The sequence below is a fragment of the Pelmatolapia mariae genome, linkage group LG16_19 (genome assembly GCF_036321145.2).
Source record: "Pelmatolapia mariae isolate MD_Pm_ZW linkage group LG16_19, Pm_UMD_F_2, whole genome shotgun sequence".
NCBI classification, from domain to species: domain Eukaryota; kingdom Metazoa; phylum Chordata; class Actinopteri; order Cichliformes; family Cichlidae; genus Pelmatolapia; species Pelmatolapia mariae.
The window spans coordinates 32,550,075-32,573,294 of NC_086241.1; the positions used below are offsets into that span (position 1 = coordinate 32,550,075).

The 23,220-nt window shown below is 40.6% G+C and overlaps 6 protein-coding genes across 7 annotated transcripts; 3 read left to right on the top strand and 3 right to left on the bottom strand.

Moving 5' to 3' along the window:
• Positions 1-674: 674 nt before the first annotated feature.
• On the bottom strand, positions 675-2,673 carry crygs3 (crystallin, gamma S3). 2 transcript variants are annotated; one of them, XM_063497928.1, is made up of 3 exons: positions 2,659-2,673; positions 1,696-1,938; positions 675-947 (listed from the first exon to the last, which is right to left on the bottom strand). In XM_063497928.1, exons 1-3 carry the CDS (start codon positions 2,671-2,673, stop codon positions 675-677), a joined length of 531 nt encoding a protein of 176 aa, XP_063353998.1. The 2 variants fall into 2 exon arrangements, with proteins under 2 accessions (XP_063353998.1, XP_063353997.1); XM_063497927.1 differs by lacking the exon at positions 2,659-2,673 and adding an exon at positions 2,025-2,042.
• Positions 2,674-7,461: 4,788 nt separating this feature from the next.
• On the bottom strand, positions 7,462-8,188 carry LOC134644551 (gamma-crystallin S-1-like). Its single transcript, XM_063497639.1, has 3 exons — positions 8,180-8,188; positions 7,809-8,051; positions 7,462-7,734 (listed from the first exon to the last, which is right to left on the bottom strand). Exons 1-3 carry the CDS (start codon positions 8,186-8,188, stop codon positions 7,462-7,464), a joined length of 525 nt encoding a protein of 174 aa, XP_063353709.1.
• A 2,388-nt stretch (positions 8,189-10,576) lies between these two features.
• On the bottom strand, positions 10,577-12,339 carry LOC134644552 (gamma-crystallin M2-like). Its single transcript, XM_063497640.1, has 3 exons — positions 12,303-12,339; positions 11,234-11,502; positions 10,577-10,852 (listed from the first exon to the last, which is right to left on the bottom strand). Exons 1-3 carry the CDS (start codon positions 12,337-12,339, stop codon positions 10,577-10,579), a joined length of 582 nt encoding a protein of 193 aa, XP_063353710.1.
• A 1,254-nt stretch (positions 12,340-13,593) lies between these two features.
• LOC134645039 (gamma-crystallin M3-like) lies at positions 13,594-14,473 on the top strand. The gene is made up of 3 exons (XM_063498278.2): positions 13,594-13,602; positions 13,749-13,988; positions 14,198-14,473. The coding sequence occupies exons 1-3, from the start codon at positions 13,594-13,596 to the stop codon at positions 14,471-14,473; spliced, it is 525 nt and encodes a 174-aa protein (XP_063354348.2).
• A 2,969-nt stretch (positions 14,474-17,442) lies between these two features.
• On the top strand, positions 17,443-18,302 carry LOC134645036 (gamma-crystallin M3-like). Its single transcript, XM_063498273.1, has 3 exons — positions 17,443-17,451; positions 17,537-17,785; positions 18,021-18,302. The coding sequence occupies exons 1-3, from the start codon at positions 17,443-17,445 to the stop codon at positions 18,300-18,302; spliced, it is 540 nt and encodes a 179-aa protein (XP_063354343.1).
• A 2,888-nt stretch (positions 18,303-21,190) lies between these two features.
• Positions 21,191-21,888, top strand: LOC134645037 (gamma-crystallin M3-like). The gene is made up of 3 exons (XM_063498276.1): positions 21,191-21,199; positions 21,283-21,525; positions 21,613-21,888. Exons 1-3 carry the CDS (start codon positions 21,191-21,193, stop codon positions 21,886-21,888), a joined length of 528 nt encoding a protein of 175 aa, XP_063354346.1.
• Positions 21,889-23,220: the final 1,332 nt, after the last annotated feature.

Sequence of the window (23,220 nt, forward strand, 5' to 3'; positions counted from 1 at the left end):
GTCACACCAACCCTCTCCACGTCTTCCTTCATGACATTCATGAATCCTCTCTGACATCTTCCTCCTTTCCTCCTGCCTGGCAACTCAATATTTTATATCTTTTGGTCCAGTATGCCCACTATCCTTCTGTACATGTTCCCAACCATCTGTTCAGCCTAAGCTGGTCACTCCCAGAGAAAACCTCAGCATATTCAACTCTGACAGCCTAACGCCTCCAGTGCCACCATCTCCAAACTATACATTACAGAAAGTCTCATTTTCATCTTGTTGCTATCCTTCTTTCAGAAATCACCCCAACACCCATCCCCACCCACTCCATCCTGCTTATACCTATTCTCAGTGAATTTACTGTAAACAATATTCATAAAATTGTTCAAATTCATTTGGTAATGATGTCATTAGCTGATGATGATGTCAGCAATCTGTATTGCTTGAGGAAAAGCTTAGATCAGGTCGTGGATGCAGTAAAGAGGGCGTTACGAGTAAAAGAAGAATTAGAGGAATTTTGAAATTTAATAAATCATGCTCTCTTTCATCAGGACAGAGGAGGGTTTGAAAATCATTTTACACTTTCCAGCACTCATGAGCATGAAGGGATATACATACTGAGCACAATTCTTTTTTATTAAATGTGCAAAGAACATGAGATAGACTGAAAACATGCGATAGACTGTCTAAATGTCATGGACACGGCGGAAAGACCCCACATTGGGACTCATGGCAGCCCACTCATTGAAGCGGCGGTACTCTCCTCTTTCCAGGAGATACTGGCGTCCACGATAGTTGGGAAGCTCGTAGAAGACCCAGGCGCCATCCTGCACTTGGGCAGAGTGAACCTCGCGGTGGTGCCAGCGGTCGGGCAGGTTGTTCTCATCTTCAGTGCAGTCCAACATCTGACCGCTGAAGTCAGGACGCTCATAAACACGGACCCTGAATGCACCAGAGGTCTGTAATGCAAACATCAATTCAGTCTGAGTGGTAATACCATTTGTGTTTTACCTCACAGATGTGACATGTCTCTGATTTTGTATATCATGAAGTTGTGATTATACTCTACTGATTTGTTTTCTTAGTTTTCAAAGTAACATTGCTATTGGTTGCGCATCAGGGAAACTGATGGGTGAAACAAAGCAGAGGATTGAGCCCAGCTGTCTTAGGGCGAGAAGCAGGGTACACCCTGGACAGGTCGCCAGTCTGTTGCAGGGCTAACACATAGACACAGACGACCATTCGCACTCACATTCACACCTATGGACAATTTAGAGTTTCCAGTTAACCTATCCCCACTAACTGCATGTCTTTGGACTGTGGGAGAAAGCCGGAGTACCCGCCGAGAACATGCAAAATCCACACAGAAAGATCCCGGCCTGATGGTGGAATTGAACTCAGGACCTTCTTGCTGTGAAGCAACAGTGCTAACTGGCATCTACAGCCATGTGAATGCAGTATGCATTAAAAAAAATCTATTTGAAAAAGACACTAGCAAATATCCGACATTGATCTTGGAATATAAATCATTTATCATTTCTAAGCTCTTCAGTCTAATTTGTCATAAAACTGATTAAAACCTGAACCTAATTGAAGACTAACTTGGGTTTTCATTGTCAATAAATGTAACATCTGGAATAGACAGTTAAACTATCACACTAATGACATGAGGTGAAAAGTTACTAAAGACTGATTAATTCCACTCACGTTCCGTATGATCCGACATGACCTGATGCTGTCATTGTAGCCCATCCAGCTCTGATAATCTGGATACTCCCCCCTGGTCAGTATGTACTGGTAGCCCATGTAGTTAGGCCTCTCGTAGAGTACCCAGGACCCACTATCCACGCGGATAGAGTTGCAGTGACTGAAATGGGCGTTCAGCTCTGGACAGTCACTGCTGCACTCATAATAGCGACCTTGGAAGTTTCTGTCTTCATAAAACACGATCTGTAAATGGATATGCATATTCACACTTCATGCTCGAGGTGCTGCTGCAGTTGAATCTTTAAATCAGATAATGTTTGTCCTCCTACCTTTCCCACACGGTCCATGTTTGGCCCTCACACCAATTTTTAAGCACCGTTTCTTTATCCCACCTTTTACATAGACAATATTGCCTATAGCCCTGGTCCAGATTTATATATGCAGTGTATGTGGGCACACTGAAATGCACTGCCAGGGGCATCATTGTTATTTTAATTGCCTCAGCATTTATATCAGCACAATGGCTGATGCTGCATTTGTTTTAGCTTTATACAGTGTTTACAGTGGCTGACCTTTTGATCTGTCAAAGCCCGATTCCAGAAACGATTTATTGATCCAATTAAAGTGTCTGCTGCAAAGCTGCTGCAGCTGCACCTGATGCTGTGAAGTTGGCTTGTGGCCACATAGCAACATGATACTGGCTTTAACTAGGCTTGAGTGGAGGGGACAGATGATGCTCCACCCTCCATCAGCAACCCCACCTTGGTACAAAGTCAGCTGACAGCTATCACATGTCTCTGCCAGAGACATATCATCTGCTGGGTTTGTTTACAGCATAATTTATGACTCCAAGAGTGCAGAAGTGCAGGGCTGTTTTTCTTCAGTGATTTAATTCCAACTTGTAGTGGATAATTTGGAATTACTCATAAAGTCTGATTATTAGCTGTGCTAATTTTTTTTGACATTTTCATTAGACATTTTATATTTCTAGCCTTCCAAATGTGAGGATTTGTTTGTGTTTTTTGTTTTTGCAGTACAGTTAATATCTTGACATCTTGATATGCACATTTAAATCATAACCTCTTAACTTCATTCAGGTCATTTTTAGCTGTTTAAAACGATGTCAGTGCCAAACTGTATACGATTTCATTGGAAACGTAACATCTTTTGGGTTTTTACCTTATTAGCACGTGGCTAAAACAAAAGTCAACCCTCACCCTAAACGTGTTCCAAGCAGGTTATATAAAAATGCATCAACTTAAACCAAAGCCTGCACCTAATCTCAAGGTTCAAGGTTCAAGGTTCAAGGTTCTTTATTTGTCACATGCATAGTTATACAAGTATAACACACAGTGAAATGTATCCTGACACGCTCCTCAACATGTGCAAAAAAAGGGGGGGGGGGGGGGGGGGGGTAGAGGAATAACATTATAAATATATATATATATATAGTATATACATTGGGTGAATGTGCAGTAGTAGCAGCAAGCAGGTGAATTCTGTACATTAATATGAATAGACATCTGACTATTTTACAGAATGGACAATATAAACATATTTAAAGTTAAAGGAATTGAGTGTCTGGAGGAGAGTCTCAGTCAATTATAGATGATGTGAGAGGGCGGGTGTGTGTGTGTGTGTGTGTGTGTGGGGGGGGGGGGGGGGGGGGGGGGGGTTGGTTTAGGGCCCGGATGGCTTGAGGATAGAAGCTCCTCTTGAGTCTCTCTGTCCTTGCCCGGATGATGCGGAACCTTCTACCAGATTGTAGAAGTTGGAACAGTTTGTTGCCAGGATGGGACGGGTCCTTCAGTATCTGCGTTGCTCTAGTCCGGCATCTCCTGGTGTAGGTGTCCTGAAGCGGGGGGAGAGCAATCCTGCGGCAGCGTTCTGCTGTACGGATCACTCTCTGGAGAGCTTTTTGGTCCTTCCCACAGCTGTTTCCAAACCACGATGTCATGTTCTGTGTGAGGATGCTCTCCACAGCGCCTGTATAGAAGATCCTGAGGATCTTTGGAGAGACCCTGAACTTCCTCAGTTGTCGTAGGTGATACAGGCGCTGCCTAGCCTTTTTGGTCTGGGCCTGAATGTGGGCAGACCATGTCAGGTCTGAGGAGATGTGGACGCCAAGATACTTAAAGGACTGCACCCTCTCTACTGGAGCTCCATTAATGATAATGGGCTTGTAGTCTCTGTGCTGACTCCTTCTGAAGTCCACCACCAGCTCCTTGGTCTTGCCGACGTTCAGCTGGAGGTGGTTGTCCTGGCACCATGATGCCAGATTCTTCACTTCGTCCATGTAGGCCGCCTCATCGCTGTTGGAGATGGCACCCAACACCACTGTGTCGTCAGCAAACTTCACAATGGTGTTGGAGCCGTGGGTGGCCACACAGTCTGAAGTGTAGAGGGAGTAGAGGACACACCCCTGTGGTGCTCCTGTGTTGATGGTGATGCTGTCGGAGACACACCTACCCACCCTCACCACCTGAGTTCTGCCAGTGAGGAAGTCCAACACCCACGCACACAGACGGCTGTTGAGTCCCAGATCCCTGAGCTTTGTGAACAGTCTGCTGGGCACTATTGTGTTAAACGCTGAACTGTAATCAACAAACAGCATTCTCACATAGTTACCCTGTTTCTTGTCCACGTGGCTGAGGGTGGTGTGCAGGACGTGGGCGATGGCGTCCTCAGTGGATCTGTTGGGTCGGTAGGCGAACTGGAGCGGATCTGTGGTGTCTGGGATGGAGGAGGAGATGATGTTCTTCAGCAGCCTCTCAAACACCTTCATTACTACCGAGGTCAGTGCAACTGGCCGGTAATCGTTCAGGGATGAGGGTTTGCTGTTCTTGGGCACCGGGATGATGGTGGATCTTTTGAAGAATGTGGGGACCACAGACTTCGCCAGGGACTAGTTGAAGATGTAAGTGAACACACCTGCTAGCTGGTCAGCACAGCAGCGCAGCAGACGGCCGGTGATGCCGTCTGGCCCCGCCGCTTTCCTTGTGTTCACTCTCCTCAATGCCGCTCAGACGTCATGCTCCGCGATGCTGGTCACCGGTCTCTCGCTGATGACGTCACTGTCCTCGGTAGTCAGGCGGTAGATGGCATTAGCCGCCTGGCTAACCTCGAAACGGGCGAAAATTAATCTTATGCTTAGATGGGTCACCAACAATGTTCCCTCTAAGCTGCGCACGTGCGCAATTGCGCACTGCTGGCACGGTCTCTGCGCACAAAAAAAAAATCTAACCTGAATTGAAATGAAAATAAATACGTTAACAATTCTGTTTTGCAGTGTTAGTCAGTAAGTCACTGGCTGCTCCTGTATGTGTTTAGAACGATGCCACCTTATCCCATAGTCCAGCCAATGATGCAATTCACGTTCGTATATACGCAGCCAATCAACGTGGTTGACAGGCTATGACAGCGTCCTTATGTGCCGACACCGGTGTTTTAGCTAGCAAAGCGGCGTGGCTGATGTGGAGTGAAGCCACGTTAATGACAACGTGTACAACCATTGGAGATGTGAGCAGGACAGACGGAACAACTGACGGAAAAAGTGTGGACTTTATACCAGTTTTTAAATTGTGTTGATAGGCCACGTAAAACCAGAGTTATGATTAAAAAAAAAATCTATGCAATGTTTGGTTTTCTTCCTGAATACTATCGTTGTTTATATTTACTGCGGGAAGAAACGGTAAAAACGGCGTTTTATAAGGAAAACGCTCGAAAGCACTCTCAGCCTGTGAGCAAAAACAAAACCAACCCCCCACCCTTTCCCATTGGTCGAAATAAGTACCATGTCGACCAATCAAAAAATGATATGGCATCGTGGCATCTAGTTGTTAAGACACGGGGGGAAGTTTTAGGAGTGACGGCGGTGTTTTGAGATGTGAGAGATTTGCGACGTTTAGCACAAATCTTGTGTAGTTAGTGTGTAGTGTAGTCAATAGTTTTGTTGTGTGTGTCAGAACAATGAGGCGACTGCTGAATGTTACAGGTGCTACAGGAGTGATACATCTCCTGTTGTCATGCCTGCAGGTATCAGGCTGTTGTTCTCCTTTATCTCATAGTGGACAGAAATTATTTTTTGGAGAGGCACAAATAATTTGTGTGGCATCAGATTTGATGCCACACAAATTATCAGAACAGCTGATTGTTCTGTAAATAGTTTGAAATGTTTATTTAAAAACGCCTTGGCTGCATTAAAAAAAAAGCTGCAAAAAACCTTGTTGTTTGCCAAACTGAGTAACTTTTTTGAAGAAGTAACTATATAATTAATTGCCCAACATTGGTCATTATATACTGTATTTTGCAGACAGAGAGTTACAGGACTCTCTCCCCGACCACAGACTCATAATACAAGTCAGAGCTTTATGAAAAAAAAGAAAGAAAGAAAGTTGTGTTTTTAAAATTGGAGTTCAAGTTATTTTTACTTCCAATAGTGTTAACATACTACCCAGGTCATGAACAAGATTTTTTTTAATTTTCATTGTAAGTGGGCTAAAGCAGTTAATTAAAAGTAGTCTAACATAAATGTAAATGCTGTAATTTGATTATTTTAATAAACCATGTAACTTGGATGGATTTGATGCTGGCGTGACCACAGTGCACACGTCTGATGTCGCTCACAGTGGTCCAAGGGATCGCTCAGGGAGTTTGTGTGTTCGCTCAGACACATGAAAAATTAGAGGGAACATTGGTCACCAATGATAATAAGAGCGAGGTAAAGGTTTTACCTTTTGATCATTTCTTTCACTGTTGTTTGGGGGGCAGTAATCTGAATAGAGGAAGAGAAAGATTTCATGTATGTCTCTGCATTGGCTGGCAGATCTGATTGTTATTGCTACAAATAAATGAGTAAAGATTCTGTAAATCTTTGATATTCTAAAAAAAAAAACCTAAATATCACAATATTTATATCAGTGATGTCATGGTCCGCAGCCCGGTGTCCGAGGAGCTGACGGGATGCCCACGCCCACGGGTGTGGCTGTTAACTCCACACCTGCATCCCATCCCAGGCGATTATCAGGTGGACTATTTGATCCAGCCCAGCCAGCTGCTCCACGCCAGTCCGTTAGTCGTCTCACAGCGGTAACAGCTCGGCGTGTTTTTGAGCCACCTACCTGTCCACCTGCCCATCTGGAATTTGGATCGCCTCCGGCACCAATCACCTCAACTTTCCTGGAGCTCCCCCCGCGGACCCTCACCCCTCCCTCCGGCTTCCACGGCCCCGCTTTGACTGTAAGACTCATACTCTCCCCCAGGTATGCTGCTGTTTTCCCTGCTCCCCAGTAATTCTCTTCTTCTTTCTGTTGCAGCCTCCCGCAGTCCCGATTACGGCGTTCCTGCGTCACTCATCTCCCGATCCCTTGGTTTTTCTAGTTTCTCGCGTGTTTTCCTTTGACCCTTCCGGGACACCTTTAGTTGAAATAAAGTTTAATTTTTCGTACTCCTGTGCGTGTTGTCTCTGCGTCTGGGTCCAGCTTGTGCACTGAACTTCGGTTCATGACAAGTGAGGGAAGCCTGCATATTAGAAGCTACAGCCACCAAAATAAGCCATGTAGCCAAAACAAGTGAAGATTTATAGTGTTATGATGTACAGCTACATGTAGAATTAGGAGCAATACAACATTTGAGAGAATATATATTTTCATTTCTTGTGGTGAAAAGATTGAGATCATGCGATCTCCCCTTAATGTATTCACAAGAAGAGACAAATGCAATGACACATTCAAATTAAAACAATTTATTTGATTAACAGGTCACATTTTAAGCCTGTATGATTCTTCTGATGGAGCCTACAACTGCTTTCAGAGCTCCCCACTCTGAGCAGTGGTGGTACTCCCCTTTCTCCAGCAGGTACTGACGGCCGCTGAAGTTGGGGTGTTCAAAGAACACCCAGGTCCCCTCTAGAACCTTGCAGGACTGGACTTCTTGCCGGATCCATTTGTCCTGGACTGACTTTATGCTTTCTGTCAGCTCCAGAGATTGGCCAATAAAGTTAAGTCGTTCATACAGCATCAGCTTGTAGGGCCCTTTGGGCTGAAAGTAAAGAAATGTGGTCAGTTTGACGTGTGACGTGTTTTTCTACTGATCACTTCTAGACAGAGACTTACATTTCTGATGATCCTGCAGGATCTTACACAGTCATTGAATCCCATCCAGGAGCCGTAATTATTGTACTCTCCTGGACCAATGACATATTGGTAGCCGGTGAAGTTGTTGCGCTCGTACAGAACCCACCAGCCACCTTCTACTTTCACTGAATTGCATCGGCGGATGTAACCATGCAGGTCTGCTGAGTCCCCTTTGCAGTCATAGGACTTTCCTTTGAAGTCCTGATCTTCAAAAAACACAATCTAGAAAGAGCAGAATTATACAGAATTTTACTCGTATCGAATTCAATCTGAATCTGTGTTAACTGAAATATCTACAGCACTAAATTTAGAGCCCAATTAGAGCGTCTATGAATGCTGTAAATTCTCACCTTCTCCATCTGTCGAGCCTAAAATACTACACTAAGTTACCAACGTAGTACTCTTTATACATGGCAGAGACAATACTACCAAATGCATGGTTAGCAGTGCCTGTAACCATTATTACAATTCAAATATTCGTCTAGAGTCTGCCTATTGTTCTTACTCACTGAATTGCTTTTCCGAACACAATGATTGTTTAGCAGTGCCAAGAATCTAAACCTGCTTGGTCTAAACAGATTTGAAGCACAGCTATAAATGTGTTTTTGTGTGCAGTTTTATGTAAAGCTTTTGTTAAGCTGTTGATTATGAAAGTTTGAGTTCAAATAAAATCTATGATCCTTTTTTTAACCTTTTTTGTTTTGTATTATTATCTACATGCAATCATGGAAGCAAGTAGTGTATGTGTATCCTTGAATGATAAAACATTAACTGAACTGGTGTACAGAGGTCCCTCGTTTATCGCGGGAGTTACGTTCTAAAAATAACCCACGATAAGTGAAATCGGCGAAGTAGCGAACTTTATTTTTTACAATTATTATAAATGTTTTAAGGCTGTAAAACCCCTCACTACACACTTTATACACGTTTCTCAGAGAGGCATGAACATTTTCACACTTTTCTCTCTCTTATTTAAACGCTCTCAAAGTTAAAACCTTGTAGAAAAATAAGTCCAGTATTATAGAACGAAACCAAAGGCTCCCGCAGGTGACGATGTTTCGTTGACATTGTTGTGTTTGTTAGGGAGAAAACTTACAAACATACAGTACAGCACATTCAAATATACAGATTTATGTATATTTGACAAGCTGAATGCATTCTGTACTGTACAGGAGATATGGCACAAGATTGATTGACAATAGTCTACAGCCAATCAGGACGCAGAACACAATGCGCTGTAAAAATAAATAAATAAATAAAGCAAAATTGCACACAAAAAATTCGCTAAACAGCGAGGCCGCGAAAGGTGAACCACGTTATAGCGAGGGACCACTGGACTCACAAATCATATCTTTTAGGAGAAATTCCCAATATCAAAAAAAAGAAAAAAAGAAAAACCATATAAAAGTAGAGTATTTTGAGTCAAGTTCCCAATCAGTGAATTTGCTAAAAAAAAAAAACACTAAAAAATATGAGAACATTACAGCAATGTTTTAGTAAGTTCATAACCTTACAAGATCATTATAACCTGTTAACATCCACCAATGACCAGCCAGCAGCTAAGGGTGTGTCTTTGAAATAGAAATAGCTTCAAATCAACTCTCTTAGACGGAGTTCTTCCCTTTATACTACGGGTGTACTATCCATTATTCTATGCCAAATATGTAAGAAGACAAAATGTAACCTAACCCAGAATAGGTCACTTGCAATGTGATGGTTAAGTTATGTGATGGAAGTTAAGAAATTCAATTATGATGCATTTTATCAATGTAAAAACAATCATTTTAAGTTTAGCCCTATTCATAGTATAGGTTCTATATTGGTACAGTGATTATTGATTTTTGATTTTACAGTTGAAAATGGCCATCTGAAAATGCATTTTTCTGTTATTTTCTTCATGAACCTAAATACTGCAGGATGCCTAAAAATGAAGCTTATGTTATACTCAGTTAATTTGTTTAGTAAAGTTCAGTAACCACAGAGTGATATAGTGTGTACCAAAGAGTGTAATAAACACAGTGTATCAGTGCTTATGCAAAAAAGTGTACATACACTTTTCTAAAATGATCATATGCAAATAAACACTATATCATCGTTTTATATCTTATTTTACATATTTGTACTGAGCCATAGAGTGGAAATGTAAAAACTACAACTTTGCAAGAGGGTCTTTATCTTTGTGCAGTCATTATTTCACTCAGCAACATGCATTATTTGAAAATGTTTAACTTTTATGGGTTTGTAAAAGAACTTTCATCTTCCTGTTGTTAAATTTACTTGTTTTTTCTCATCTGATTATGCATATATATAACTTGACCTCTGGGTTGACTTAAGCAACTTCAAAAAAGGTTTAAAGAAGATGAAGGAGAGACTAAAAGCAGCTGACATAACAGGTAATGTAATAAGAAACAACAGAGGCTGCATTGTTATGAGTAAGAAGTGTATTTATTCATTTAAGTATAGCACTTGGAGTGCTGGAAAGAAGTACAGGGTACAGGAGGGAAAAACAGTGTTGGAGGGAGGAACTTCCGGATCTTCTTCAAGAGTTCTAGAACTTATTTAAAGGTTACAAGACTTCCATGGTATCAAGACTCTGTTGGTTGTCTTATCAGCAAGACAACCAACAACAACCAAGCAATGTTCTAGAATACAGAGTCCTGCAGCTTGATCCGTCTGTCAGATTAAGAACATTGTTGGCTTGGATAACTTTTTCACAAGCTGCAGAACCCTACTTTGTTGCTGCTGCTCTAGAGTTCTGTGATCATTCGGAAGGATCCTGCAGCAGGGGAGTTGGCGCCCCAGTCTGTATAGTTGGGGTACTCTCCACGTTCCAGGAAATACTGGTGTCCATGGTAGTCTGGTTGCTCATACAGGACCCATGCACCATCCATCACTACGCAGGAGCGCAATTCCCGAAACTTGAAGGTCTCATAAACTGAAGGGCAGTCTTCGACACACTCAGCTGCCTGGCCTCCAAAATCCTGCTTGTCGTAGAATCTGATCTTCCAGGATTTTCCATAGACCTGTAGCAAGTCAAATCTCACAAAATCAAGTTGGTGTTTCGCATTAAATAATAATACTTTGAACTCAAATCTACACATGGGTTTCTTGGCTGTTTTCCCACTTTCCTTAAATAATTGATGTGCATTGGCACGGGCATAAAGCACCCAGCTGCCAAATCATGAGCCTTTTATCTCTCCTTTTTGTCTGTTGGTCTTTGACTGATTACTGCTTGGTTGGTGCACTCTGTGGTATTTTGCTGTAGCCAAGCACTCCTCTACAACTTGTTAGAATAGGCCTATTGAACCTTGGAGAAACTGGGTCACATTATGATATTGTCAGACCTGTTACATTAAAAAGGCAAATCAATTCTAAAGAATGAATGTTAGTGTCTACCGCCTTACGTTTTTAATTGAACGACATGACTTGATGCTATCGTTGAATCCCATCCAATGCTGGTGATCGGGGTATTCACCCGGGCTCAGGATGTACTGGGAGCCTGTGTAGTTGGGATGCTCATACAGCACCCAGCACCCGCTATCCACCTTAATGGAATTGCAGCGACTAAAATATGAGGTCAGGTCAGGACTGTCAGTACTGCACTCATGACTACAGCCTTGGAAGTTCTTGTCTTCAAAGAACGCAATCTGGACAGATGAATATACAAAAATTACTCAGTATTTTACAACATTAGAATACTTTGACTTCTTATGCAAATAAGACAGACGATAGTTTGCACTCTATTCACTCAAACAGCATTTGTTCCTTACCTTCACCATTGTTACTGATATTGCTTGCCTGCCATCCAGCTGCAGCTGTGTTGTGGCTTATATTGAAAAGTAGAATGTGCAGACGAGGGAAAGCTATTGTCATCTAAATTACCTTGATTTGCATATCAGCAAAATGGTTTGGTCAAGTTTGATTTCCCTTTGTCTACATGTGATAGCCTCATATCAAAGAAGTGCCAAATGTGACATGTAAAAGTACTACTACTTGATGATAAATGTGTTGTTGTTTTTTCCACTGAATTCTTAGTCTCGGTCAGCACTCTCTTTTTGTAGACCTGGAAATCATTTGGTTATTTATCCACATTTACGGTTTGTTTTTTGCAGGATGAGATAACTAATGCATTTTATCATGAGGGCAAGAAGAAGCAAGGCAGCATTTAGTTTTGGATGACTGTTGGCTGTATTTAACACTGAAAATAGGATCTCTTGCTGCTTTTATCACTAATTTATATCCATATTTGTCTTGTTCTTGTCAGTAATTCATGTATTTTGCACCCTAATCTAAAGATGTTTTCACCTGTAAATTACCTTAGTCTTACAACAAGTGCGCTCCCACAGACTGCCAAATTAAAGTTTAAATATATTCTATAATATGACTTGTATAAACAGTGGTACTATTGGACATAATATCCATTAAATTTTCTGTTATTTTCTTTGATGAGTGATCAAAAAGGTTGGTAATTACAGGTCACTGTTGGCTTAGGATGCTCCATGATGGGCATGGTTTCTGATTATAGTACATATTAAACAGAGTTAAACTTAATTTGGTTTTCATTTTAGTTACATTTAATTCAGTAGTCTGATGATTTTGTGTATGTTTAAATACATACAAAAGTTACATAAAAATGCTAAACAGTCATTAAACTAGTTAAAAATGATTAAATACACACTAAACACTCTATGTTAAAGTCATCATTACTGCCAGCGATACACTTAACTGTAAATTCTTTTGGTTTTCTTACATCTCTTATATAATGCATTGTATACATTGTACACTGAAAACAGTTTTACTCAAAGCAAATGCAGAAATTCGCTGACTTCTTTAATTTCCATTCTTGCTATTTTTCCCAAATCTCTTTAACCTTGTGAGGTATAGATCATAATTGATCAGTCATGATCTATTACCCAACCCTAACCCTGTGCTGTCTGTATGTCATACTAATCTGTTCTTATTTAACTGTTCATCAAAGTATTGGCATTTTCAGTTTGTTTTCCTTTTCTCCAAAACATAGACAAAGGATGACTCACAGATTCTCATGGAGACACAGCTGGGAAAAAGCCAGAGAAAAACAAAATATTAGATCTTTGGTTGGTATTCTCAAAATCAAATGCATCTGCAGTGGGGGAAATCAATATTTCCCCCACTGCAGATAGATAGATAGATTGACTTGATAGACTTGATTTTGCCACCATATAGTTGTCCCTTGCTGACCATTAGAAAGAATGCAGCTTGTAGGCACTTCATCACAGGACCTGCAAAACTAATGGGGGAGGGGTGTGTGTGTTTTGTTTTGGGGTTGTTTTTTTTGTTTTTCTTTAAACAGACGTGTTGCATTTCATGGTATTATGATTGCAAATACAAATTTTTGCAGATGCAGTAAAGTAAACCTATGGTCGTTTGAAAATGATGATAGTGAATTCTTACTGGTCTGAATTGATACATCCAAACAAAGTACAACAATTAAGCCAAACACACAGGTTAAATGCGACCAAATGAAGATTTGTGTGAAGACATGTAGAAACTGTAGCTCAGTTCTCCTCCCTCCTCTCCGGCCTTGTGTCTTCCATCCACTTCCCCTCCCTTTGTTCTGGATCGTGATGGCACAAATGAAATTAACAGCGATCGCAGAGCTGCTTATTCATCAGCTTCCAGATAATTTGAATGACAAAACCCTGTTACAGCGCGTATCAAGTATAAAAGCTGTCTGGCAGCCACAGGTTGTTGGACAGTTTCCCACAAATACAGAACATCAAACATGGGCAAGGTATGCAGAGAGCAGACCAGAAAACAAGCACTTTTCAAATTTAAGACAAACTCTGCAGATGAGCAATGGAGAGAAATAAAATAAAAGGTCTGCTCTGACATCTTTTCTAAATCAATTTTGTAAAGTTTTTTCTTTCTTTTCCACAGATCATCTTCTACGAGGACAGGAACTTCCAGGGTCGCTCCTATGAGTGCATGAGCGACTGCTCTGACATGTCCTCCTACCTGAGCCGCTGCAACTCCTGCAGGGTGGAGAACGGCTGCTTCATGGTCTACGATCGCCCCAACTATATGGGGAACCAGTATTTTCTGAGAAGGGGCGAGTACTCAGATTACATGTCTTTTGGCATGAGTGACTCTATCCGATCCTGCCGATTAATTCCTCAGGTACTCAGGGATTACAACAAGGAAAACATAGCAACGTTTGTGTGCTTTTTAATGTCTAGTTCATATAATATCATAGTTTATATGATTTTAGAAACTATGATATTGTTGAGCTGATGAAACTGCTTTTCACACACTAAGTCTGCAAATCTGATATCAGCAACATTTGACTGTAGACGGTTGAACGTTTCCTCTCCTCCTTTATCTAACAGCACCGAGGCTCTTACAGGATGAGGATCTATGAGAGGGAGAACTTCCAGGGCCCGAATCACGAGCTGATGGACGACTGTGACAACATCATGGACCGCTACAGCCTGTCTGACTGCCAGTCCTGCAATGTGATAGATGGCCACTGGCTGATGTACGAGCAGCCCCACTACAGAGGCAGGATGGTCTACCTGAGACCTGGAGAGTACAGGAGCTTGAGAGATATCGGATATAGTGGCATGAGGCTCAGCTCTGCTAGACGTATAATGGATTCCTGTTGATGCAAAGGAAAACAATGCGCTGAATAATAAAGTGAAAGATTAAACTAATGCCATCTGATATTGAGTAGATTTGAGATGTACGTCTGTGTGTGTGTGTGTGTGTGTGTGTGTGTGTGTGTGTGTGTGTGTGTGTGTGTGTGTGTGTGTGTGTGTGTGTGTGTGTGTGTGTGTGTGACTGTGTATTCATATCTCTGTGGGGACCAAAACTGTAAGTTTACTATACTTGTGGGAACCAACAATTCTTATGGGGACAGAATCCCAGTCCCCACAAGTTTAAAGGTATTTTTCAGACTCAAAATGTGGTTTTAGTGTCAGGGTTACAATTAGGTTATGGTTAGGGTAAGGGTCATGATTAGCTATTCATTTTTAATAGTTATGGTTAGGGTAAGCAGCTAGGAAAAGCATTATGTCAGTTAGATGTTCCCACAAAGATAAAGGTATGCTAAAAAGCACACTACTGAGCTATAATTGCATACATAATAGAGGGATATTCAATTCCTCTACTTTCTAATGCAATTCTAGTTTATTTATAATAATCACAAAAATAGTTGCCCCAATCTTCATTAGAGAAGATCCTACAACACATACAATAATAATACAAGAGCATATGTGTAACTTAAGACAGTATTATATCTGCTATGAAAATATCATGTTGCAGAAATATGTACAAAATGCAGTTAAATTACACATTGTCACAACAGTGTATATAAAACATGAACAAAACTTCCAGGTCTGAAAAGTGGAGCCAGTGTGTTTGAGTGCCTTAAACCAGATTTCTTTCTCCAACAGGAGGTGGCACCTCTTGTTGCTCAAAGAATTGCAAAAATCTAAAATAAAATTACCGTTTATTTCTCTTGATCTCAGGCCAAACTAAACAGTTCATGATCTCAAGTTTCTTTATATCTAGTTTCAAGTCATGCTTCTCCTTTTGTAAAATATGGTCAATATGAGAGTCAAAATGATATAAAAAAAATAAAAAAAAAAAAGCAGGAAATGCATTTCCTTGATTGTCATGTCATGTTTCAAAAGCAATGGTGAAGACACTCTGGATTTGATATGCTACACAGGTTACAACACACAGTTTAGACTGAATGATTTGTATTCACAATAAATTTTATTAGTAGTATCACACATAAAATTAAACATGCTGTTTTAATCACAATATTTCTGGCTATACTGGCTTCCTCCCGTGGTCCAAAGACATGCATAGAGAATCTAGAAATGAATAGAAATGGAGACGATGATTGTATGAATGCATGTTTGCATGCCAGTAAAATAAGCAAAACATGACTTAGGACTTGATGTAGAAACTCTTGTACACCTCTCAATAGGGATTTTGGCCTACTCCTTTTTTACAGAAGCTTTCTACATGTTTTAGGGTTCTTGGCTGCTACGTGGTAACAAATAACCTACAGTTCCCTCCACAGATTTTCTATACGACTGAGGGCTAGACGGCAGCTAGACCACTTCGTGACCTTAACGTGCTTCTTCTCTGGCCACTCCTTTGTTGCCCTGGAAGACCCATCCATGACCCATATTCATTGTTTTGGCTGATTGAAGGGGGTTCTCTATTTTATAGTATGTGGTCCCGTCTGTTAGCCCAACAATACAATGAAGTTGTCCTGCACCCTTAACAGAAAACCAATCACAAAGCATAATGTTTGACTGTGAGAACGTTATACTCAGCATTTCTATTTCTCCAGGTCAAGTTGATGCCAAAGGGTTTGATTTTGGTTTTCAAGTGACCACAGCATCCTCTCGTAAGCCTGCAATGAAGCATTAAGATGTTCACTGCCAGTACATGTGCCTTCTTGAGCAGGAGACTTTTCAGATGTTGCAAGATTTCAGTCCACAGTGCTGTGTGTCACCAATGCCTTCACATCATTAACAAGATAGATTGTTTAAAAACTTCAGTTCATGAATATCTACCAATGTACAAAACTTTCATAAGCAAATTAGTAACTTACCATATAAAGATACTTTTTGCATGTGTAACTCTGTTTGCTCTTCTGTATAGCATACTGCATGTGCTGCAGACAGTCCTAAAAAGACTTGAGCAAAGGAGGCAGAGCCACTTTACAAGACAAACCTAATGACAGCACAATTTCCAGATTACAGAAACATATTTTGTTGATTCTTGCTGAGGATGATGTACATCAGAGGTCCCCAACCTTTTTTTTTGCTACGGACCGGTTTATGTCTGACAATATTTTCACAGACAGGCCTTTAAGATGTCGCAGATAAATACAACAAAATAAAAGCAGTACTGGTACCAAAAAAAAGAAGATTTATTCATAACACACGGGAAAAGACCCAGGGATAAAAATGATAAAAAAAATAATCATAAAAACTGATTAAAAACCCTGAAAACCATAAATTTCACACCCAAGCCTCAACTCTCGCAGCCTCGTACCAAACGACTCACGGACCGGTACCGGTCCGTGGCCCGGGGTTTGGGGACCGCAGATGTAGTGGTAGACCATGATCACCAGTCAGTACTGGTAACTAGTAAATGTATTTGCCGAGATGTGAAAACTACAGTCTTTTCTTCACAAATGTAACTGTATTTAAATCTAAAGTTCAAACATTTGTACATTTGATCAGTTGCTCAGCTCTGATATGCATTCACATAATAGACTGAACACGAGGATGTAACAGAGTGCTTTTCAACACACAGCAATCACTGACAGTACAAAGAGTCCCAGCTGATACATCTGCTCACTGTCACCCACCTGTACCCCATATGAGAGCCACAGAGGTTGGCACTGCACCAGATGCATACAGTCTGGAATAATAACCATTTACAGAGCGATTTAACAAACATTATAGCCTTGTATGGTATCCTGCTGAGTAAGATATTCAAAACAATGGCTCCATAGATCATTTAGCCATCATGATGGGTATAAAAGTGACAGAGAGCTTGGCTGGGCCAAGTACGAGTGGAATCAGGGACAGAATTGACGACCAAAATGGGCAGAGTAAGAGAGAAATTTACAAACTGTTGCTGTAATTGAGACCAATAAACACTTGATTAAATCATACATTAAACTGTTTTATTTTCAGATCATCTTCTATGAGGACAGGAATTTTCAGGGTCGCTCCTATGAGACCAGCAGTGACTGTGCTGAGCTCACCTCCTACCTGAGCCGCTGCAACTCCTGTAGGGTGGAGAGCGGCTGTTTCATGGTGTACGAACGTTCCAACTACATGGGCCACCAGATGCTGGTGAGAAGGGGAGAGTACCCTGACAACCAGCGGCTGATGGGAATGAGCATGAGCGACTGCATCCGTTCCTGCCGCATGATTCCCATGGTATGTAAGACCTGAAAATATATAGAAATATACAGAAACTATGGGGTACCCCACATGTTTCAAAATAAAAGCATCTATCAGGCACTGAGAATATTTTTTGCTTGCATGTGCTGTGCACAAACTTGTAAGCTTGTTAATCATTTTGTGCTTTACTTATTTCTATTTTCTGCAGTTATATGTGTTAAACAAAACAACTCTAATATTGCTGATTAAGTAATGATCTGTCCTTTCACAGCACAGAGGGCCTTTCAGGATGAAGATCTATGAGAGGGATAACTTCGGTGGTCAGATGTACGAGCTGATGGACGACTGCGACAACATCATGGACCGCTACCGCATGTCTGACTGCCAGTCTGCCAACGTGATGGATGGCCACTGGCTGATGTACGAGCAGCCTCATTACAGAGGCAGGATGATGTACCTGAGACCTGGAGAGTACAGGAGCTTCAGGGAGATGGGGATGGGTCCCACGGACATGAGGATTGGATCCATCAGACGTATCATGGAATCCTGTTAGGCAAGACAGACAAAATAAATAAACTGTTAATAAACAGTTCATATCTACAAAGAATTTCAGTTCATCATTTGGGTTGACTTCCCTGGCAAACTCACAAACCTGAGAGAAAAGTGCATGAATTATCAGCAACTGGCTGCTCTTACTGTTGATAGTTTATCCACGGTGTCACTTAACTCTTCTACTTATGAAATGTGTTGTGTCATATGAAGCACATGCCACTGAAAAATAAATTGCTTAAATGTAAATAAAGCCGACATTACAGCACAACAGTTGTCTTTTATTTATGTTAATGCATGGTGCACTCCTGGTTAGCATAGGGCTGCTTTTCAGTCAGTTCTGATTTCTTGTTCTGCTCTGTGAAAACAGAAACAGAAAGTGTGTACATAAGAACATCTTTTGGTTTTATTGAAATACATTTTGTGTGGCAGAAATAAGAGTGATGGAAAAATCAGATCTATACAGGTAACATAAATGGAGCTAGGATTAGGTTAGCACACTCTACACACAGCACACCCAGTAACTTATACTCAATCCCAGCCTACTGGTCTTGATATGTCATTATGTCTTCAGACTTTCTACTTGTTACAATTCTCATAATGTTGTGGGCCATCAATAATGAAAGTGAAGGGTAATGATAGCTGTACTTGCCCTGCGTGTCCTAAAGACGGAGATTTTACAGCTGTGGTGAGGACACTGCATACAAATTAAAAGAAAGCTTCTGGATCTTGTTTGTTCTGGATCCTGAAGGAAGGAAGATTTAGAGCCACAAGAGAACACTACTTTTATGTAAGCTAGCAAGGTCATGACAATGTTGGAGCACAGCTGTTTGACAAGAATTTAAAAGGGCTACTCAGCAATGGTCTTTCGCATCAGAGCTGGCTGATAGTCTGGACAACTTAATCAGAGACGTGCTTTCTGAACACTGGAGAAAGCAATACAAATAAAAAAGGGATGCTCATCTGGCACATCTCTAGGTACTCCAGGGGTACATAACTGTGTTAAAAAAGTGAATTTGTCCACTAACAGTTCCATTATTGTCATGTCATCACAGGAGGTAGAATTATGTTATTGGCAATGGTAACAACTGTGAAAAAAATCATCAAGACAAACACTGTGCAAGATGTCCCAAATAAGATTCTCAATTAGATATTTACTTTGGATTTTTGTAGAGCATAGGTCCCAAACTTCAATGAGCTGTGGCACTGTCATCTCATGTGAGGGCCACTTTAGTGTTAAGGTAGTACAATAAAACAAACAAACAACAAAGAAAACAGCCACAAATATTTACGAAAATGTAGTGTTTTGTTTTTTTTGGGGGGGGGGGTTCCAAATATTGTATAACAAAACTGCAAACGTGAACACAAATTTTTTTCTCACTCTGAACTAACTGAAGCCTTTCATGAACTACCAAATAATTCTAATTATATAACTATAACTGTTTGTATTTAACAAAATGAAAGTGCAGACATAAGTGAAAACTTTTCTTTACAAATAACTAACAAAGTCAATCCCTCAACATGTTTGTGCTCTCTGCTCATAGTGCCTTCAGATTAAATCACTTTGTGCTTTTTAAAGAACTTATTTTAACATTGGACTCAACAACAAACAAATCCTCCCCAACAAAAAAATTAACTTCAAGGGCCAAATTGCATTATATTTCTTCACGTCAATATAGGAGCCACAAGTAGGGGTGATGTAGGCCGCAAGTGGCCCCCGGGCCGCGAGTCTGAGACCCCTGTGGTAAAGCATGGAATATTTAATTTTTATCTTGACAGTTTGGACTTTCGAAGCAGGCAAAGTCTTTATAAGCTGAAGGTTGCTCATTTTGGCCTTTACATTCTCGAGGTAATGCTGACTGAATATGGTAATGTTTTTCGGGTGGAAATGTAAAAAAACATTATAGTGGGATTGTTTAAGACAGGCTTAAAAAAAGTGAAGTTATCTTTTTATGGAGCACAACCATTGCGGATATAAATAATTTGGTGATGCTTTTCCTATTAAAACTGCTGATAAATGTCTATACCAACTTGATCTCATGTTGTCTGTTCATTTGAACCAAATAAACAGCAACTCTGCAGTGAAACTTATTAAATGGTATCCTGACAGACTTAGTGCTGGATGCTGTTTGCTAACTTCATCATTTTAACTTGTTCACATATTAGTATTCCCACAACTTGCACTCCTCACAAGCAGCCAAAAAATGCTCAGTTTATTTAAATTATTAGTTCAGAGGAAATTGATTACATGAAATGCTTCAGTTATTCATGTTTTTAAATCTTATCATGTTGCTCACTTGTAGCTGAACAAATTTCTAAAAACAAAAGAGAAGAAAAAACAAAAACTTTCTACCTTTACATATTGCACAGGCTCTCCACCATATCTCCCTGACAACTTATTTTTTTCTGTTTTCTGATCCGCATCTAATGCTTACTTAATTGGACAATAAATCAGTTTTTGTGTGTTTTCATACCACAAAAAAGGAAATGATCTCTACAGTGTTCATATTTATATTTATAGTGTTTTATATTTTTACATAAACATATAATGACTTCAAAAACATCTGTTAGTAAATGAAACATCCTTTACACTGAAAACAGAAATGGTTGTCATACTACAGTTGGAAGCTTCTATTTATTTTCTTTATGTGTAGCAACAATACCACATGTATACACTACATGCATTTCCACTAGTGTGGCGTCACAAAATAACCCTTTAGTTCCCTGACTGCTCAGTAGGCTTCTATGCCGTGTTGCTGGGTCAGGGGTTTGCACAATAGACGCCATACATCCTATTTTCCCACGGTGCAGGTATAAAAGTAACAGCTACCACTGACAGGAATACACAGAAGCCACAGCTCAGTCCTGAGGAACCACCAGAAGACCGTGACCATGGGCAGAGTATGTAAAGCATGGGAAAGAATTTTATTCATTAAAAAAAAATCTGTGGATTTCTATTCTAACGAGCTTTGTTGTTCTTTCAGATCATCTTCTACGAGGACAGGAACTTCCAGGGTCGCTCCTATGAGTGCATGAGCGACTGCTCTGACATGTCCTCCTACCTGAGCAGGTGTCACTCCTGCAGGGTGGAGAGTGGCTGCTTCATGGTCTATGACCGCCCCAACTTCATGGGAAACCAATATTTCATGAGGAGGGGCGAGTACTCAGACTACATGAGCATGATGGGCATGAGGGACTGCATCAGGTCTTGCCGTATGATCCCCATGGTAGGAAAGCCGAGCTGTGGATATCATTTTCTCCACATATCCTAGAAGGGTTTTCTGATTCTTTGTTGTGAACTGTTTCCCCTACAGTACAGAGGCCAGTTCAGGATGAGGATCTATGAGAGGGAGAACTTTGGTGGTCAGATGTACGAGCTGATGGACGACTGCGACAGCATCATGGACCGCTACCGCATGTCCGACTGCATGTCCTGCAACGTGATGGATGGCCACTGGCTGATGTACGAGCAGCCCCACTACAGAGGCAGGATGATGTACCTGAGGCCCGGAGAGTACAGGAGCTTCAGGGAGATGGGAATGAGCGGGATGAGGTTCATGAGCATGAGGCGTATCATGGACATGTGCTAATTTTACATTTCGACTTCAATAAATGATATAAATTTCTAAATTCTTGTGTCATGACATTTAATTTCATTACTGTGAACCTTTTTAAGATCATTCATACTAAATTCAAATGCATTGAGTATCAGTGGAAACCACCAAGTAAAAAACATGTTTTCATTCTTCTTTTGAATGGCATCTCCAAAAGACTGAATTACCACCTGTTTCTATTTGATTTGTAGAAGTCAGCTGTGGTAGACAGTGATATATGGATATGCATGCAGCCTGCCGGTATTTTTATTAATGCCTTTCAACAGTGTCGTTTCCAAGAGCAAATTCTGATTTGGTTCTGTGAAACAAACTGATGTCATATTCTTTATAAGTGTCTGGTTGGCGTTTTTGGGTAACTTAAAGAAGTAACATTTCAGTATCACAGCCATTAAGAAGTAATCCATTACATTACAGCATCACATCCTAAGAAACAAATTTGTAAGCAAATTTTTGCTTTACCACATACACAATGGTTTATTATGCATATAGGTACTGCATAAAAATAGAAAATAAAGTATATAATTTGTAACTATGTTTTGATTTATGTATTTGCAGTAGTTGATGCAAATATCTTGAACGTACTGAATTTAATGAAACTAGAGAAAATAACCATGATAATATGAAGAGATTTGCTTCATTTTGGGCTCAGGGTCAACAAATTATCAGTATTTATTAGTAGTAGTCATTGTTTTGGAGCGTCAAAGTGATATAGTTTATGTATGTAGTTCCATTCTGCCAGCTGAAAAGCACAATGTCAGCAGTAGTGATGTTCTGATTTGCAAAAGGAGAAATGAATCTGAAAGGCAATGACAGTACAAAGATATAAGGAACATAATTGTGTAGTGTTTTTCTTCAACTATCTGAGTATTCAGGAGAATATATTTCACCAAATCTTTACCCTGATTGGTTTTGACAGACTGCTCGAGAGCCAATTAGAATGCCTGAATAAGTAACATGACGACAACAGAAATGATGTTTGAGAACTGACCGATAAAAGCAAGGTGTTAGAGTGAATTGTTAAATGTTGTCATTTTTATGCTTACCATCTCTACATTGTTTTAACTCTGTGATGAAAGGAATTTCACTGTCCCCCTCCCCAGATTCTCGAGGTTCTGGGTGGGGGGCTGCAGTCTTTTATTACAGACACATCCTTGTGAAGGTCTTTTTGATGTAAGCTTCCTGCCCAGCAGGAGGACACACACACACACACACACACACACACACACACGCACACACACACACATTCTTACATACATACAGAAGTTCACACATATACATACAATGCCTTGTCTTAGAACCATGTGGGCG

What these genes read in the sequence shown, in the direction of transcription:
- crygs3 (XM_063497927.1), bottom strand. An exon ending in CATGTCGGATCATACGGAAC is followed by an intron (nt 948 to 1,695) that starts GTGAGTGGAATT and finishes TTTGCATTACAG; the next exon opens with ACCTCTGGTGCATTCAGGGT.
- LOC134644551 (XM_063497639.1), bottom strand. An exon ending in CCTGCAGGATCATCAGAAAT is followed by an intron (nt 7,735 to 7,808) that starts GTAAGTCTCTGT and finishes CTTTACTTTCAG; the next exon opens with CCCAAAGGGCCCTACAAGCT.
- LOC134644552 (XM_063497640.1), bottom strand. Translation starts at nt 12,339, where the DNA reads ATGCCCATCATGGAGCATCCTAAGCCAACAGTGACCT. An exon ending in TCCTAAGCCAACAGTGACCT is followed by an intron (nt 11,503 to 12,302) that starts GTAATTACCAAC and finishes TAAAATACTGAG; the next exon opens with TAATTTTTGTATATTCATCT. An exon ending in CATGTCGTTCAATTAAAAAC is followed by an intron (nt 10,853 to 11,233) that starts GTAAGGCGGTAG and finishes GACTTGCTACAG; the next exon opens with GTCTATGGAAAATCCTGGAA.
- LOC134645039 (XM_063498278.2), top strand. An exon ending in CCTGCCGATTAATTCCTCAG is followed by an intron (nt 13,989 to 14,197) that starts GTACTCAGGGAT and finishes TTTATCTAACAG; the next exon opens with CACCGAGGCTCTTACAGGAT.
- LOC134645036 (XM_063498273.1), top strand. An exon ending in CCTGCCGCATGATTCCCATG is followed by an intron (nt 17,786 to 18,020) that starts GTATGTAAGACC and finishes GTCCTTTCACAG; the next exon opens with CACAGAGGGCCTTTCAGGAT.
- LOC134645037 (XM_063498276.1), top strand. An exon ending in CTTGCCGTATGATCCCCATG is followed by an intron (nt 21,526 to 21,612) that starts GTAGGAAAGCCG and finishes TTTCCCCTACAG; the next exon opens with TACAGAGGCCAGTTCAGGAT.